The 14,044-nt window shown below is 40.4% G+C and overlaps 1 protein-coding gene across 3 annotated transcripts; it reads right to left on the bottom strand.

Moving 5' to 3' along the window:
- Positions 1-577: 577 nt before the first annotated feature.
- On the bottom strand, positions 578-10,254 carry kmt5b (lysine methyltransferase 5B). 3 transcript variants are annotated; one of them, XM_084476283.1, is made up of 10 exons: positions 9,915-10,254; positions 7,701-7,950; positions 7,326-7,473; positions 7,035-7,200; positions 6,845-6,954; positions 6,544-6,710; positions 6,385-6,404; positions 6,135-6,271; positions 4,647-4,846; positions 578-4,183 (listed from the first exon to the last, which is right to left on the bottom strand). In XM_084476283.1, exons 2-10 carry the CDS (start codon positions 7,867-7,869, stop codon positions 2,676-2,678), a joined length of 2,625 nt encoding a protein of 874 aa, XP_084332409.1. In that variant the 5' UTR covers positions 7,870-7,950; positions 9,915-10,254; the 3' UTR covers positions 578-2,675. The 3 variants fall into 3 exon arrangements, with proteins under 3 accessions (XP_084332409.1, XP_084332410.1, XP_084332411.1); XM_084476284.1 differs by lacking the exon at positions 9,915-10,254 and adding an exon at positions 9,774-9,866; XM_084476285.1 differs by lacking the exon at positions 9,915-10,254 and adding an exon at positions 9,614-9,678.
- Positions 10,255-14,044: the final 3,790 nt, after the last annotated feature.

Raw genomic sequence — 14,044 nt, 5'->3', positions numbered from 1 at the left:
GTTTTACCTGTGCATTAGGCCTGCTCAATATCCCATCTATCTGAGAAATTTAACTTTTCAAAATATATTCAGGTATTCCTAATTATGGAAAATGGTCTGAAAATGGTCCTACTCTTCCACGTCGACCACTAATTTTTCATTATTTATGGATAGAAATAAGACGTTATAATTTTGAGGGCAGAACCTCAATAGTTATAAGGTATATATGTGTGTGTGTGTGTGTGTGTGTGTGTGTGTGTGTGTGTGTGTGTGTGTGTGTGTGTGTGTGTGTACGTGTGTCAAGAAAAATATTAAGGACAAATACTAAAAGACTGCAGGAACTTCAGCTGAAGTGGCTAGTGATGTAGATACAACTAATTATACAGATTTATCCATAGGGTTAACTCAACATGTCCTCTTTTTTTTTTAGAATATGATAAAAGGTCTTGGCATCTGCTAAAACCAAATGTCCTACACACCTCAAAGCAGGGAACAAAAAAACTAAGAGTCACAAAGAAACTTTATATAGTTTTCAAGTATTCAAAATTGTTAAATAAGTACAAGATGTGTTCACATGATTTACATAACGGACAATATAATCACTGCCCATTTTTAATTCTCTTAACATGTCCCCACTACCCACGCAACACTCTAAAATGTCATCAAACTATTCACATTTGTTTTTGTGGTTTTTTTTTGTTTGTTTTTAAACTCAATAGGAAATCTTGACAGCTGTCTAGTGGACAGACACAGACCACACAGACAGTACACCTGGAACAGTATACAGTGTAGAATGGAGACGTCCAAAGAAGAACATATCGAGCCAGATTCAGAAATGTGAACAGCTGCTGGTGCTATGAACAGTACATAAGAAGAAAAAAAAAAAGAAAGACAACAGTGGGTTAACATTTAGCCTTGGTTGATCCCTTGATCTATTTGGCAGTTGTTTACTTTTACTACCGCAGAAATAATGTACAGAAAGACTGCTGGAATCCCAAAACTATAATAGGGGGAGGGGGGGTTATCCAGATTTGTATAATTAACTAACTACTCTTATTTGCTCTTGACAACAAATGAAAAACTAGGGGTCTTTGACTAAAACAAGACGAATTCTGCAGATATATTGCATTAACTAGTCCATTTGACCAAATCTTGCAAGCATGGTACAAAAATAATTGGCAAATGAGCCATATAACTAGCACTATTCACCACAGGACATACAGGTGCTTATGCAAGTCTTCAACTTCAGTTCTAGTCTTATTACGAATTGCGTGAACGAGATAGGATTAGCAAGGAAGTACTGGAACATAAGCGAGTCTTTCTGTACATTATTCATATGGTTTCTGGATGACAAGTATGGAAGAAGAAAAAACAAGCCGACTGTGTTTGCAATCGTGTTTTCACTATTTGAATGATTAGTGTTTAACTACTGTACCATGATATTATACAGTAGTAGCTCCCAGATTTAGAACCAGTAACTCAAACATTGGTCCGTCTCACTGTGAGTTGACGTATGAACACTATACACTACAATCTAGCAATATTTGATAGCAATGGAATTTACTCAAGGTAGAACATAAAAAATAAGCTGCGTTTGTTTAAAATCAGCATAATTTCATTGCATCATAACTGCAAGACATTTTTAAAAGAAGGATGAAACTGACTGAAAATGCTTTTCTCATGACCCCCTCCAATAAATGGTCATGAGCTATTGTACATTAGGCCTCTTTAGGGTCTGTGTAATGAAGCAAAGATTTTTGTATTTTGAGGTTCTCCACCCCGCCGCCCACCACAAAGTGTTGCATCGTTAGATTGTCATGAATAGACTGCTAAAATAAATTGAGTTTCATCCCCCTTTAATGTTTTAGATCATGAATCAAGAAAATTGAATCTCCATTAACAATGCTCTACAACTGTGTTTACATGAATGGTCGACAAGTATTCTAAAAGAGGTTCCTTGTCGATGGAACTCTATTGCATACACATGTTGAACTTACACAGTAAATTACATTACATTAATGCAGTGTTGGAATTTAAATGGTTCTTTACCTGGGAATCAAACAGAGCAATGCAAACATGGCACATACTACCAAATGAACCAAGTGATCATAATAATGCTTAGACAGACCATACATTAAGGATGGTGTGTCACACAAATACAAACTAATAGACAAACTCTAAAAATAAAGGGGGAACAGATTTCTGCCAACCCTGACAGACGGTATAGTCACCATTACTGTACACTTTCTACAATAACAAGTGCATTAAGAAGGGAAGAATTGAACATAAAACAAACTCTTGTTTCACATGGTGAGAGCCTCTCTGAAACCCATCAGATAAAGGGCAAGACGAAAAATACCCAACGTCAGTCACCCAACTTGGCTGCAGCATAGTATGAGCGAGTGATGTAGAATTTAACTGAACAAGCCAAGATTTATCTGTGCATTCTGATCTCCGTTCATAGAAATACAAACCCAAATAAGGCCAGAACATTTCTGTATGAACAGAACTGACGTGAATAACCAAAGAATTTGTTTTAGGTTAATAGACCCCTTTTTTTTCAGTTGATTTAGATATTTAATTCTCCGCAACTTATTTTGTTTAATTACTGTACTTCTTTTACATCAACACAACAGTCGATTAGTGAGTGATGGTTCTTTATTTACATGAAGGGGTGGAGTAATGCGCTCCACAGCTTATGCATTGAGCCTAAGAGACTGATCCTCCCTCCTCCTGGAGGAGATATCGATGTCTATGGAGTCTGTTCCCACAATAAGCCGCAGGCGCTTTGCAGGCGGGAGTGGAATGAAATCGTCCTCGAACTCGTTATCAAAGTAATCGTCCTCATCATCATCTTCCTCCTCCTCGTCATCGTCATCGTCCTCATCGTCGTCGTCGTCTTCTTCCTCTGATGAAGATTCCGCCACAGCCGTTTGGGTCCGATGACCGCCGCTACGGACCTCCAGACTCTGCCCCACGTCGCCGTTGTAAGAGATGTGCTCCGACTTGGACTGGGATGTCCTCCGAGGATCGTCCTCCCGCTTCAGCTGGATCTTGAGCTTTGTGGAGCTGTTGTGGACCCCGGGTGTAAAACCATTGTTCAACTTCGCAACATATGACCCAACGCCCTTGTCCTTGTCGTGGTCCTTGCTGAACTTAATGCTGATCTTGTTGGAAGACGCAGGGTTGACGCCTGAGCCGGACGAGCCAATGGCCTCGCTCGGGTCATTGCTCTTGCTACTGCTGCTGTCCCTCCGCCTGCGGAGGGTCAGCTTGGGGATGCCCGTGTTGTTCTCCAGGATGAGCTGGGCGTCGTAGCGTGTGATCTGGCGCTTCTTCTTTCCTTTGCTCTGCGATCGGCAGCTGCTCTTGCCCTTGTCCCTGCGTAGAGACTTGCTGCCGTTGCTGACACCGTTGTAATCTCGGTGTCGGTCCGGGAACGTCAGTCGGACGTTGCTGCAGTCTGTGAAGTTAGCATTATGGGCAGTGGCTCCCACTGACATCAATGCCTCTCCGTACGAGTCCTCACATTTAATTGTCCTTTCTGGCATGTGCGACGTGGGCCGCTTGCGTGTACAGGAACCTCTCTTTGCGTAGCCGGTCTCAAGCACGGCCTGCTCCAGACCCAGCCCATGGTGGAGGTACTCCTCCATGTCAGCAGGCTCCGTCTTAATGACAACACCCCCAGGGACTGGGCTGAAGCCCTCCAGAGCACTGGGCTCCAGCTTGACTCCCGTTGCAGATTCCTGGGCTTTTACCATGGTTCTAGTGGACCTGCGAGTTCCATAAGAAGACTGGCTGCCGTCACAGCCTTGTGCACCTGGCAAGTTACTGCTCCCCTTGGCGGCATGACGGGTCAAGCAGCCCCGTTGTCCCATCGCCTGCTGCACTAGCACCTGTGCGTCCTTCTCCTTCTTAACGTTGAGGCTTTTACAAAGCGAAACTTTGGGGTCCCTGAGACCCAGCCGGCAAGTCTCTCCTTTGGCCAACGCCTTAGGCTCCGCCCTACTCCTCCTCCGACTCCTTAATTGGACTTTACTTAATGAAGGCTTTGATTGGGATTTTAGTCTCTTTGGTACCCTGTTATTGTTTATGTGACCTTGTTTAGAAGGTGAGGTAGATGAAAGAGCTCTTGAAAGAGTCTGTCTAGTTTGAGTCCTGGTTTTCGTGAACTTCATTCCTGGAGAATTCCTTTTTCTTACAGCTAGAGGGAAAAAAAAAAAGAAGTAATTTAATTGGTTCGTAAACATAACCAAAGATATCACTGGATGCAAGTATGTCGGACAATTAATGGTTCAGATACCTCAAGAAAAATTAGTATCTGCCACAGTTGGCTACAATTTGTATAATATGCATATACAATCAAGGCTTTATAACACACATTTAGTGTGACCCTGTTGATGAAATTGCAGAGGAAAGCAAAATATACACTATGTATAGTGGAAAAAGATTTGCAGCTTGCCGTGATTATTTACAGTGATGATTGCTCCTCACATTGGGTATATATTTTTTTCATTTTAAGAATGAAATCTTTTGGCTACACATTTGGAACTAAGGTTTCACAATTCAAATTGTTGTACTTAGGGTGGGTGCTCAGTTTGAGTGGGGATCCGTGGTCCTCTATCGTCAGTCAGTTCAAGCTGTTCATATGTTGCGGGTGAACTTACATTGATGCATTTTTGGCATTTCCTGAGAGTCCACATCTGTGTGGGAGCCCACCGAGTGGCTGTCGGAGCTCCTGCTCCCTTCGCCCAGCTTCTTCAGCCTGTTGAGACGCTTGTCCGTTTCCCGCAACCCGTACTTGCTGTTGATCACTGGTACTTCCACTGGTAACCCAGCTTTAGATTTGAAGGCACCAGTGCCTCGTCTTCCAAAAGATACATAACATAATGAGCAAATGGTTAGAAAATTCACTCAAAAAATACACACACACACACACACACACACACACACACACACACACACTCTAAATTCTTCACACTGCACCTTTATATTATTTCACCTTATAGTCCAATGGGTTAATTTTACTTTATACATAATATACCAAAAATATTTGAAAATACCAAATATACTAAATCAAACATAATTTAATATTAGGGTGTGGACAAGGAACAGAGCATTTGAGGGCAGTGAGCCAATCCTGGGTTTATAAAAAGGTAACTCGCACAATCACACCCACACTAGTGGTGGCTCGTTCGCGAACGAATCAGTTCGAACGAACGACTCTTTAAAACGAACCAACCAACCTGATTCGCCGCTCTCCGTTTGTCGCCATTTGTTCACTGACTGTGTTTAGCGGTGAAGACTCGAGGACTGAGAAGTCACGAGAGTCAGCCGGGCAACAACATCCCGATTCCGAACATGAAGCACTCCTCAGCTTAGTTAATGTTGTGTTGATTAATGACCGTTTGCACCATTGCACGATCGTGATTCGTTTGAGAATGAGAACGAGGGAGGAGCTGAGTCTGACCGACTCTGCATTCGCGAACGTGCATTCGCGATTCGTTTGAACGAGAACGAGGGAGGAGCCGAGACTGACCGACTCGGCATTCGCGAACGTGCATTCGCGATTCGTTTGAACGAGAACGAGGGAGGAGCAGAGACTGACCGACTCGGCATTCGCGAACGTGCATTCGCGATTCGTTTGAACGAGAAAGAGGGAGGAGCCGAGTCTGACCGACTCAGTGACTGAGAATCATGATTCACCGCTACTGGAAATGCGAACGAACGACTCTTCTTGGCGAACTGACCGACGCGAACTGATTCATTCAAACAAATCATGAAATCCACCACTAACCCACGCCTCTTGAATATCTGCACCAGCCTTTGTTGGCTACACGATTTATGGATGGTACCGGCGGTTTCTAAGTGTTACGAGCCGACAAGTAGGACTAATTTTTTTTATACAGTAATTATGATTACCAGGACTGGGTTTTTGAGAAGGGGAGGGAAATATGTACTTCCAGACAGTATTGGTAACCTTTTTTTTTGTTGTAGTTTTTGGATACATTTTGGTTGGAATTCTACTATTGGACTTGGCACATGTGAAAGTAGCTTTGAAGTCTGTAACATTTCACGCTGCTAAATTGCGTCCAGTGAAGGTTGTAGTTAACACAGGATGGCTGTTTTGGCCGTCAATACAAGTTTCTACCCACCTTTCGCATGTATAGCATTCACAATACTCATTGTTTTCTCCAAAAAAACCATCTCCATAGTAACACGAGATCTCCTCTCCTGGTTCTATGTCCCTCAGCACTTTGACACAGGCTGTATCTCGGCCGGTTGACACAAACTGAAACGACAATATAGATTAGTATTAAAACAGTAGAAAAAACAGTATTAAAACAGTAGAACCATAAAGGACGACAAGAGGCCATTAGGATTCTTTGAAGGACAGACTCTTACCTTACAATTTGGCCTGCAATCTGAAAGTAGGAAAGGTTGACAAAACATTAGCCAGAGGAAGAAAATAGCGCCATTAAAGAACAGAAATAACAAACGTTATTGACAAATTTAAAACTAACACTTCAGAATAAAAACTGAAAAATAAAATAGAACTGATACCATGATTGATGAAGGCTGCAGGGCCGAGCCACAGTTGGGCGCAGTTCTTGCGTGTGGAATACATGACACTGAAGTCATTTTCCCCATGTCGAAGTAGCATGTTCTCCTCACTCTCTGAAAGCTCAGCGATGCATCCCACCAGGTACTCCATCTTATCATTTCTTTTCCTGCAGAACGGTGGATAATTCATTAGAATAAGCAAAGAAGTGTATACTCATGTTGATAAATATAAATATTCACAGAAATGTAATCCACAAGTCTAAACTTCCAACACACAACCATTACTAATTGGTGCCCTTACCACTCCTTTGTTGCCACAATTTTAGCTCCATTTTGTTCTGATGAATATCGGTTACAGGGGAGAATTTCAAAACCACTGTCCGTGGCAAACATTCGGAGATAAACAAAGACCTGAAGGACAAATGGGGCACGGTTATACTCGACTCAATCACTGAAGTTGTTCAAATGTGGAGGCAGACATGGTGTCTCACATGCTGCTTGAAGAGCTTCTCCTGGGCTTTTGTCTTGTGGAGAAAATGGTGTCTTGACCAGTCTCCTGATGTCAGAGCTCTGAAGCCTCTCTCAAGGTTGTCATGTTTCTTGAAGCGCTCAATGATTTCCTTCAGCTCTTCTTGCCTCCCTTTGATTGGCCGAAACCTATAGTGACACAATAATCCATAAACCTTCAATTGGCATCCCGACGTAGAAATAATGATGGAATGCATTGCATTTCCTTAATACAACTTTCTTTGGTGACGTTTCTATTACACTAACCAACTTACCTGGTGTTCATCTTGTGAGTCTGAAATCCCAGGTAAGGGTCGAGAATGAGGCTTGTAGTCAAGTCATCATTCTCACAGAGCTCTTTTGCAGTCATTCCTGATGAAGGAACATAGCGCCTCTCTGCTTCGAGGCTGGCTGTAGCAAACCCTGTTTTATACAAAACATTTATAATCCCATTTAGCAATGTATATTATAATTATAATACAATTATTTGATTTAAATATCTCCTTTCAATAATCCCAAGTAGTTAGTAAAAGTGATGAAGAGGTCATCACCTCATCGTAATTGATAATAATTTAAAGCAACAAGATGGCTGCAGTACAAATGTTTCATAGTGTATGAAATAGAACTAAAAAGTAAAATGTCCCACTTACTACGGCTACATCTCCTGTTGCTGGGGTGGCTTTTGCTGGGTCGCAGTGATGCCCGTTGTGAATGCTGAGAGCGAGTCTGACTCTGACTCACAGGCTGCTCACTGGTATATTTGCTTCCTTGTCGCCTGCCATTTAATACCATGTTCTTGGATTCGCCCAGCCACTTCATGCCCACAATCCCCCTGGTCCAGTTGCATTTAGTCTCCGAGTTTTAGAAACAATTCTCAGATAGGAACCTACAAATTAGAACCTGAAAGCAGAAAATTACATAAAATATATTACTTGAATTCAATTAGCATAAAGTAAAAGGACAGAAAGCTATTTACATGAAATCACCCTTCTTTGCACTTTACAGCAAATTAGGTGACACAATCTGTTCCATATGCTTTGAGGACTCTGAGCAGCAATAGAGTAATTGGATTGTGTTATTTTGTAATAGTAATAGTTGTAGTAATAGTTATTTGGTCATTGTTTAGAAAGTAACCCTGAATTTATTTGTCATTATGGGAAGATGCTTTTAAAACTGCCACAGCATATATAATGCAAGAAATGGCCAAATCATTATTAGGTTTTAGTAGTTTACATTGATTTAGGATTTTACAGTACTACAACTCTCTTGAGTCCTCTCAATGGTGGAGTATCGCCAACAAAAACTCCCATGATGCATTCTGATGTACAAGTCCTATTGTTAACGCTGTTACTGCCACTGTTAACTGGTTCAAATGTTGAATGTATTTACTAAACATTGGATGGAAACAACTATAAACTTAATTACAAACATCCGTCTTCCAATGTCATTATCAGTCGAAATTCCTGAACTGAGGGGAATTCCGTGTTTAGTTAATCTGGGTCGTTATGCAAGGCACAATGATCTTACGTTTTGCCGACAGAATTTTACAGAATATTACAGCTATTACGGAAAGACGCCGCAAGTTTAGTCATATTACGTTCTCACCTATGGTTCTGACAGATAAACAACAAAACCATGCTGACATTGTCAAAATGAAACAGTCCAGCAGCACCACTTAGTGGCAACCTGAAATTATGCGTTGGCTTTCAGACAAATGCAATAGACTCGTATCAGGACCATCTTCCATGCCGGAAGAAAGCATTTCAATTTGGGGACCATGTGACTCCATGAACGTTGTAGATTTCGAACAAAACAGTATTTTAGTGGAAGTGTGCGTTGTCTTGGCTCAATGGTTTTCCATCTAAAACTAATGTTGGATAAAAGCTAGCGTTAGCCCGTTTAAAAAACACAGAAGGCCGTAGCTCACAACTACTTGAACGAGACGAAAGGCCAGGCCAAAATCAGCCAACAATTAATCTTGCATTGTTTGCTAACAACTGCAGTCTCCCCGACCATCCAACACGCAGTCAAAACCGGCATTTCGCCACGAGAATCTAAAGCTAGGGTTATCTTGCAAGATGGTATTGCACACACGTTAGATCGTTAGTAACGTTAAGGATTAAATTGTTTGGAAACTGAACAATGAATCAATGTTTTGGTGATGTCGTTCGTAAATTAGCAACTTATAGCCCACCTGCCGACATAATAGATATTAAGATAAAGTCCACCAGTAATGCCTGATCAAATAAAGACTAATAAGGCAACGTTAGGGGCGAACCCTTTCCATCAGTCGTGACTAAGTGTTGAGTTTAAGCGACTCCAGGGCCCTGATAAGTCAGTGTATTGGTCAAGTTTTAAATTAGCTGGCAGTTAGTGTCAGCTAGCAACGAACTTAGCAAGCTAGTACCTGGTACTGTGGCCATTCTTCGTTAGCCCTTGTGGCTACGTAGCATAACACATAACAAATAGTAATGCCATGTATTTTTTCCATTTATCTGATTTACAAACAGACCCACATAACCACGATCGAGATTAGTTACGCCGTGAAGAAACAATTACTTACACAATTGCAAACATTTCTGCCCAACAAACGAATCTTATTGAGCTGCAGTAGCGCTCAACCCTGCCTGCCGACCTCCCCACGGTTTATAGATAGCCGTAGTTAGTTTCATAATACATTCCAATAATTGTCTAGTAGATTTCTAATCAATAATCAGAGTTACCTTAAGAAAAATAAGCAGATATCCTGCACAAAACACCATTAGCAGCTAGCTAGTTATTGTGATGAACAGCAAGCAGAGAGCATTTTCACGCGTTGGCAGGGTTGTGGGTCGACAACCGAAACAAAACAATTAAATACTCACCAGGCGTTTCCTCCACGGACACACGCACAACGAATCGCCTATCCACAAACCAGTACTATTTGGCACGACACCCTAGATGATAATATCACAGGAAACACATTTTTTCAAAAATGTTCATTAAAATTCAAGATGGCGGCTAGCATAGAAGTGTGAGAGAGAAGGGCGCAGCACTGCCATCCAAAAGAAATAGATCCACTAAATACGCAACCGTCCGTCTCCTTATGATTCAAGTCAAACACAAGTTCTTATAAACCCCATCCATAACCATAGATATTGCGATAACGCAGTTAAGTTCTTGTAAGGTAAATAAAATAGACTCTTCCAGGAGACCAGAAACAAATTGTCGGACGTATACAAAAGTAGTGCTGCATAAACAAACCTCTTTTCCTAAACCAACTGTGGTAGATAGGCAACGACACATTCAGCGTGCACACTGCATAGCCAGGGAAACAAGTGAACTAGTAACATCTACTTGAAAGTGAAGAGGATAACACACGCTTCTAATAACGCAATGCTTGTTTGTATGGTTCCCCGTCCCAACCCTGAAGTATTCGGTTTCACGTCCCAACTATCCGTAGGTGGCGGTTACATCGCTTTCAAATTAGGCCTATGCCATATTTAAGTGTTTTTGCTGCAAAAATATAATTATTTTCCTAAACTAGATTTCAACGTCTCCTATTCTAACCATACATGCATTATTTCCAATGATATTGTTTTTAAGACGCTCATTCGAAATATAGTAGTTTTTGAAAAAATGCATCCAACATGGTCAGAAGGATGAAATACCTAATACAGCATCAAGTGTTCGAGGATCACTTGGTGCTGGCACCCTGAACTAACAAAAACAAAAGAAAAAGAAATGAATATATATATAAATGAATATATATATATATATATATATATATATATATATATATATATATATATATATATATATATATATATATATATATATATATTCATTTCTTTTTCTTTTGTTTTTGTTAGTTCAGGGTGCCAGCACCAAGTGATCCTCGAACACTTGATGCTGTATTAGGTATTTCATCCTTCTGACCATGTTGGATGCATTTTTTCAAAAACTACTATATTTCGAATGAGCGTCTTAAAAACAATATCATTGGAATATATATATATATATATATATATATATATATATATATATATATATATATATATATATTCGCTGAAGCAGATAAGTTGATGGATAGATGGAGTTGACCTTGCCTGTCACTAAATTCTCCATCATTGTATTTCGCTTTAAAATTTTCACCAGCTAGTATTGTATATTTATTTTTTGTATTTCTCACCAGCTAGTAGGGCAAGTAGCTGTAGCCCAGGTGTCCCATTCCCCAACTCATCCTGGGGGATCCCCTATTCTTTTGGGGATATATTGTACTCCTTCAAGCAAGTCGTGGGTCAGTCCCAGGTTCTCCTCCCAGTTTATTGTGTGTGGAACACCTTCAAAGGGAGACACCCTTAACACTAACCTCCTCAGCTGGCTCCTTTCTATACAGAGGTGTTGCAGCTGCAACCTTATGATTTGTGGCAAATAGACAAAGACAGAAACATAGGCCAACTGGTAAATTGCCGATGTACAGGGACCAAATGGCTCGTATGAGTGACCCTGGTGTCCCATACTCCTGAAGTATGTCCCAGAGAACCTCTTGGGGAACTTCTGCAGATATATACAGCCACATTGGTTAACTCCCAAGTGCCATGGTCCTCGGTTTTACAGCCTGGAAGGAAAATAGATGCAGAAAGACCAATATCTACTTTTACCGTGATGAGAGCTTCAATAGGAGGTGATAGGTGAAGTTAGGCCACTTGTAATAACCCTAATATATATTTCAGGAGTTACATATTTAAATCCTGACCACAGAGAATGGTAATGTGTACTTCCAAATATAGTTTTCACTAAATTGTAGTTCAGTAGTTTATAGTCAGGGTTTGAAAGCTATTTTATACAGTTATACAGTCAGTTCCTTGTAATTCTCTACATAAAGCTGATTCAATAATCGTTTTAGGTCGTTTCTGCTGCACAATTGGTCAACCAAAGCTCTAAAGATCCCTGCAAACAATTTATGTTTGCAACATTTATTGCATTTTTGGTTGAGGTGTTGTCGGCGGCAAATATGTGAAGACTTCCTCACATTAGACATTCGGCACATTAGGTTGACCAACTGATTAATTTTAAAGGATGGAGCACAAGCTTGTCTTCACAAAACAACAGCTTCTCAGACACTAATAGTATGTGTGTGTGTGTGTGTGTGTGTGTGTGTGTGTGTGTGTGTGTGTGTGTGTGTGTGTGTGTGTGTGTGTGTGTGTGTGTGTGTGTGTGTGTGTGATTGATTGATTTGCACGCCGAGAGAGGGTTAAACTTTGTGGGTCACCGCTTGTGGGTCACCGCCAAGGTGTGTGCCACATTTCATATACAACATCGCTTATTTTAACTCTACATATCAACTGTACTAATAAAGTACACAAATGGGTAGCCATGGGAATAAAAAAAAAACCTGGTCCCTCTCCTTCTTAGAACTCTAAGCCCAAAACACTCATTCATTTAATCTCATTGTGTTTGAACAGGGGGGTCCCTTACACTTTAATTGAATTGAATTTAGTCGATTGAATAAAAATGTGTTCTCTCTTGAGTTGTTTGTCCATTCTGGACTACTGTAGAAACATGGTGGTGCAACATGGCGTGCTCCATGGAAGAGGACCTGCTCCCTATGTAGATATAAAGGGCTTATTCTTATTGTACTGAAAACAAAGATTCTTGTTTTCATTGGATTATACACAGATTAAAACCTACTTATGAATATTATACTATATGTGTATATATATATATATGTGTATATATATATATATATATATGATCAAATTGTACTGTTTAAGTTGGAATTGTGTGAATAATGTTACACATCAAGATAGTGCAGCCAGTAAGATAAGATAAGATAAGATAGTCCTTTATTAATCCCCCTTAGGATAAATTCACAAGTGACCAGCAGTACAGTGGGAAAAGAGAGTGCAAAACAAGAGTATATATACAAATAAATTTACCAATTGAAATAAAATATAAAAAACTATTTGAATAGGATAAACATACTATATACATGTAACTGTCCATTTGTAGGTGACTTGTGCATTAAAAAATAAATATGACTATAAGTATAAATGTGCCAATGTGCAGGGTTCCTGAGGTAATGAAAAATGAAATAAATAACAACGTTTAAACAACAATCAGTCCTGAGGTGTGGGGTTTAGTCCTTAATCAAGTCTAGAAAAGGAGGTATTGGGGCTTTGGAGGTGTTTGGAGCGGGGGTTGAGGTGTTATAAAGTCTGATAGCTGATGGGATGAAAGAGCCCCCCAAGCGCTTTGAGGCACGTGGCTGAATGAGTGTTGGAACAATGTTGGAACAGGTGAATCTTGTGCAGGTCAATGATGTGAATTTTTCAAACCACTCCTGTCCCTGCTCTTTTTGTTGAAATGGGAGAAACTCATTAAAGCTAAGACCAATAAAGTTAGCTTTACATCATCTTACAAAATCCATCCCAAGCCAGGAAAATAACCACTGGAGGGGCTGTGGGAATGGGGAGCAGTTGGTAGTAAAATTGATTGTATTATTCATTATCTAAGAACTTGGCACAGGAGGTGAGGAAAGTAGGAGGGCTTCTGGTCTTGTATACCACTGTGACTTTTTAGTACCAAGAATTATTTTTCTGACATGTATTATGGAAGGAAGGAAGGCAGGTCGAAGACTTCATATGTCATATAAAGGCTTATTAGGACATAATTATCTAACCATATGTGCAGATCGCTCCATGGATCCACAAGACAGACATTTACCAGAGGGAGTGTCACTGACAACAAAGGCAATATCTGGGCATTAAAGGTGGTGGAATCTGTGAGTGGCTATAAAGAATGAGACATCAACTGCCAGGTAGTAGTACTGGGATCAGGGTGAGATCCTAAACTGTATAAAGGTTCCAGCCAAGGCAGAATAAGTCAGATCTGAAAGAGAAAAGAGCAGTCACCATGGTGCAACTAACTGAGGCTTGGACAGACATGTTAAAATGAATAGAAGACAATAGACAGTTATTATGAAATGTTGAAAGTATGTAAAATAAAAGTT

The sequence above is a fragment of the Micromesistius poutassou genome (genome assembly GCF_964030765.1).
Source record: "Micromesistius poutassou genome assembly, chromosome: 12".
NCBI classification, from domain to species: domain Eukaryota; kingdom Metazoa; phylum Chordata; class Actinopteri; order Gadiformes; family Gadidae; genus Micromesistius; species Micromesistius poutassou.
The sequence above is the reverse complement of the archived record's forward strand: the minus strand, read 5'-3'. Positions and strand labels throughout refer to the sequence as shown.

Coding starts and splice junctions, on each gene's coding strand:
- kmt5b (XM_084476283.1), bottom strand. CDS start 7,869: ATGAAGTGGCTGGGCGAATCCAAGAACATGGTATTAAATGGCAGGCGA. Junction 7,201..7,325: donor ACTCACAAGATGAACACCAG/GTAAGTTGGTTA, acceptor GTGTCACTATAG/GTTTCGGCCAATCAAAGGGA. Junction 6,711..6,844: donor ATTGTGGCAACAAAGGAGTG/GTAAGGGCACCA, acceptor ACCGTTCTGCAG/GAAAAGAAATGATAAGATGG.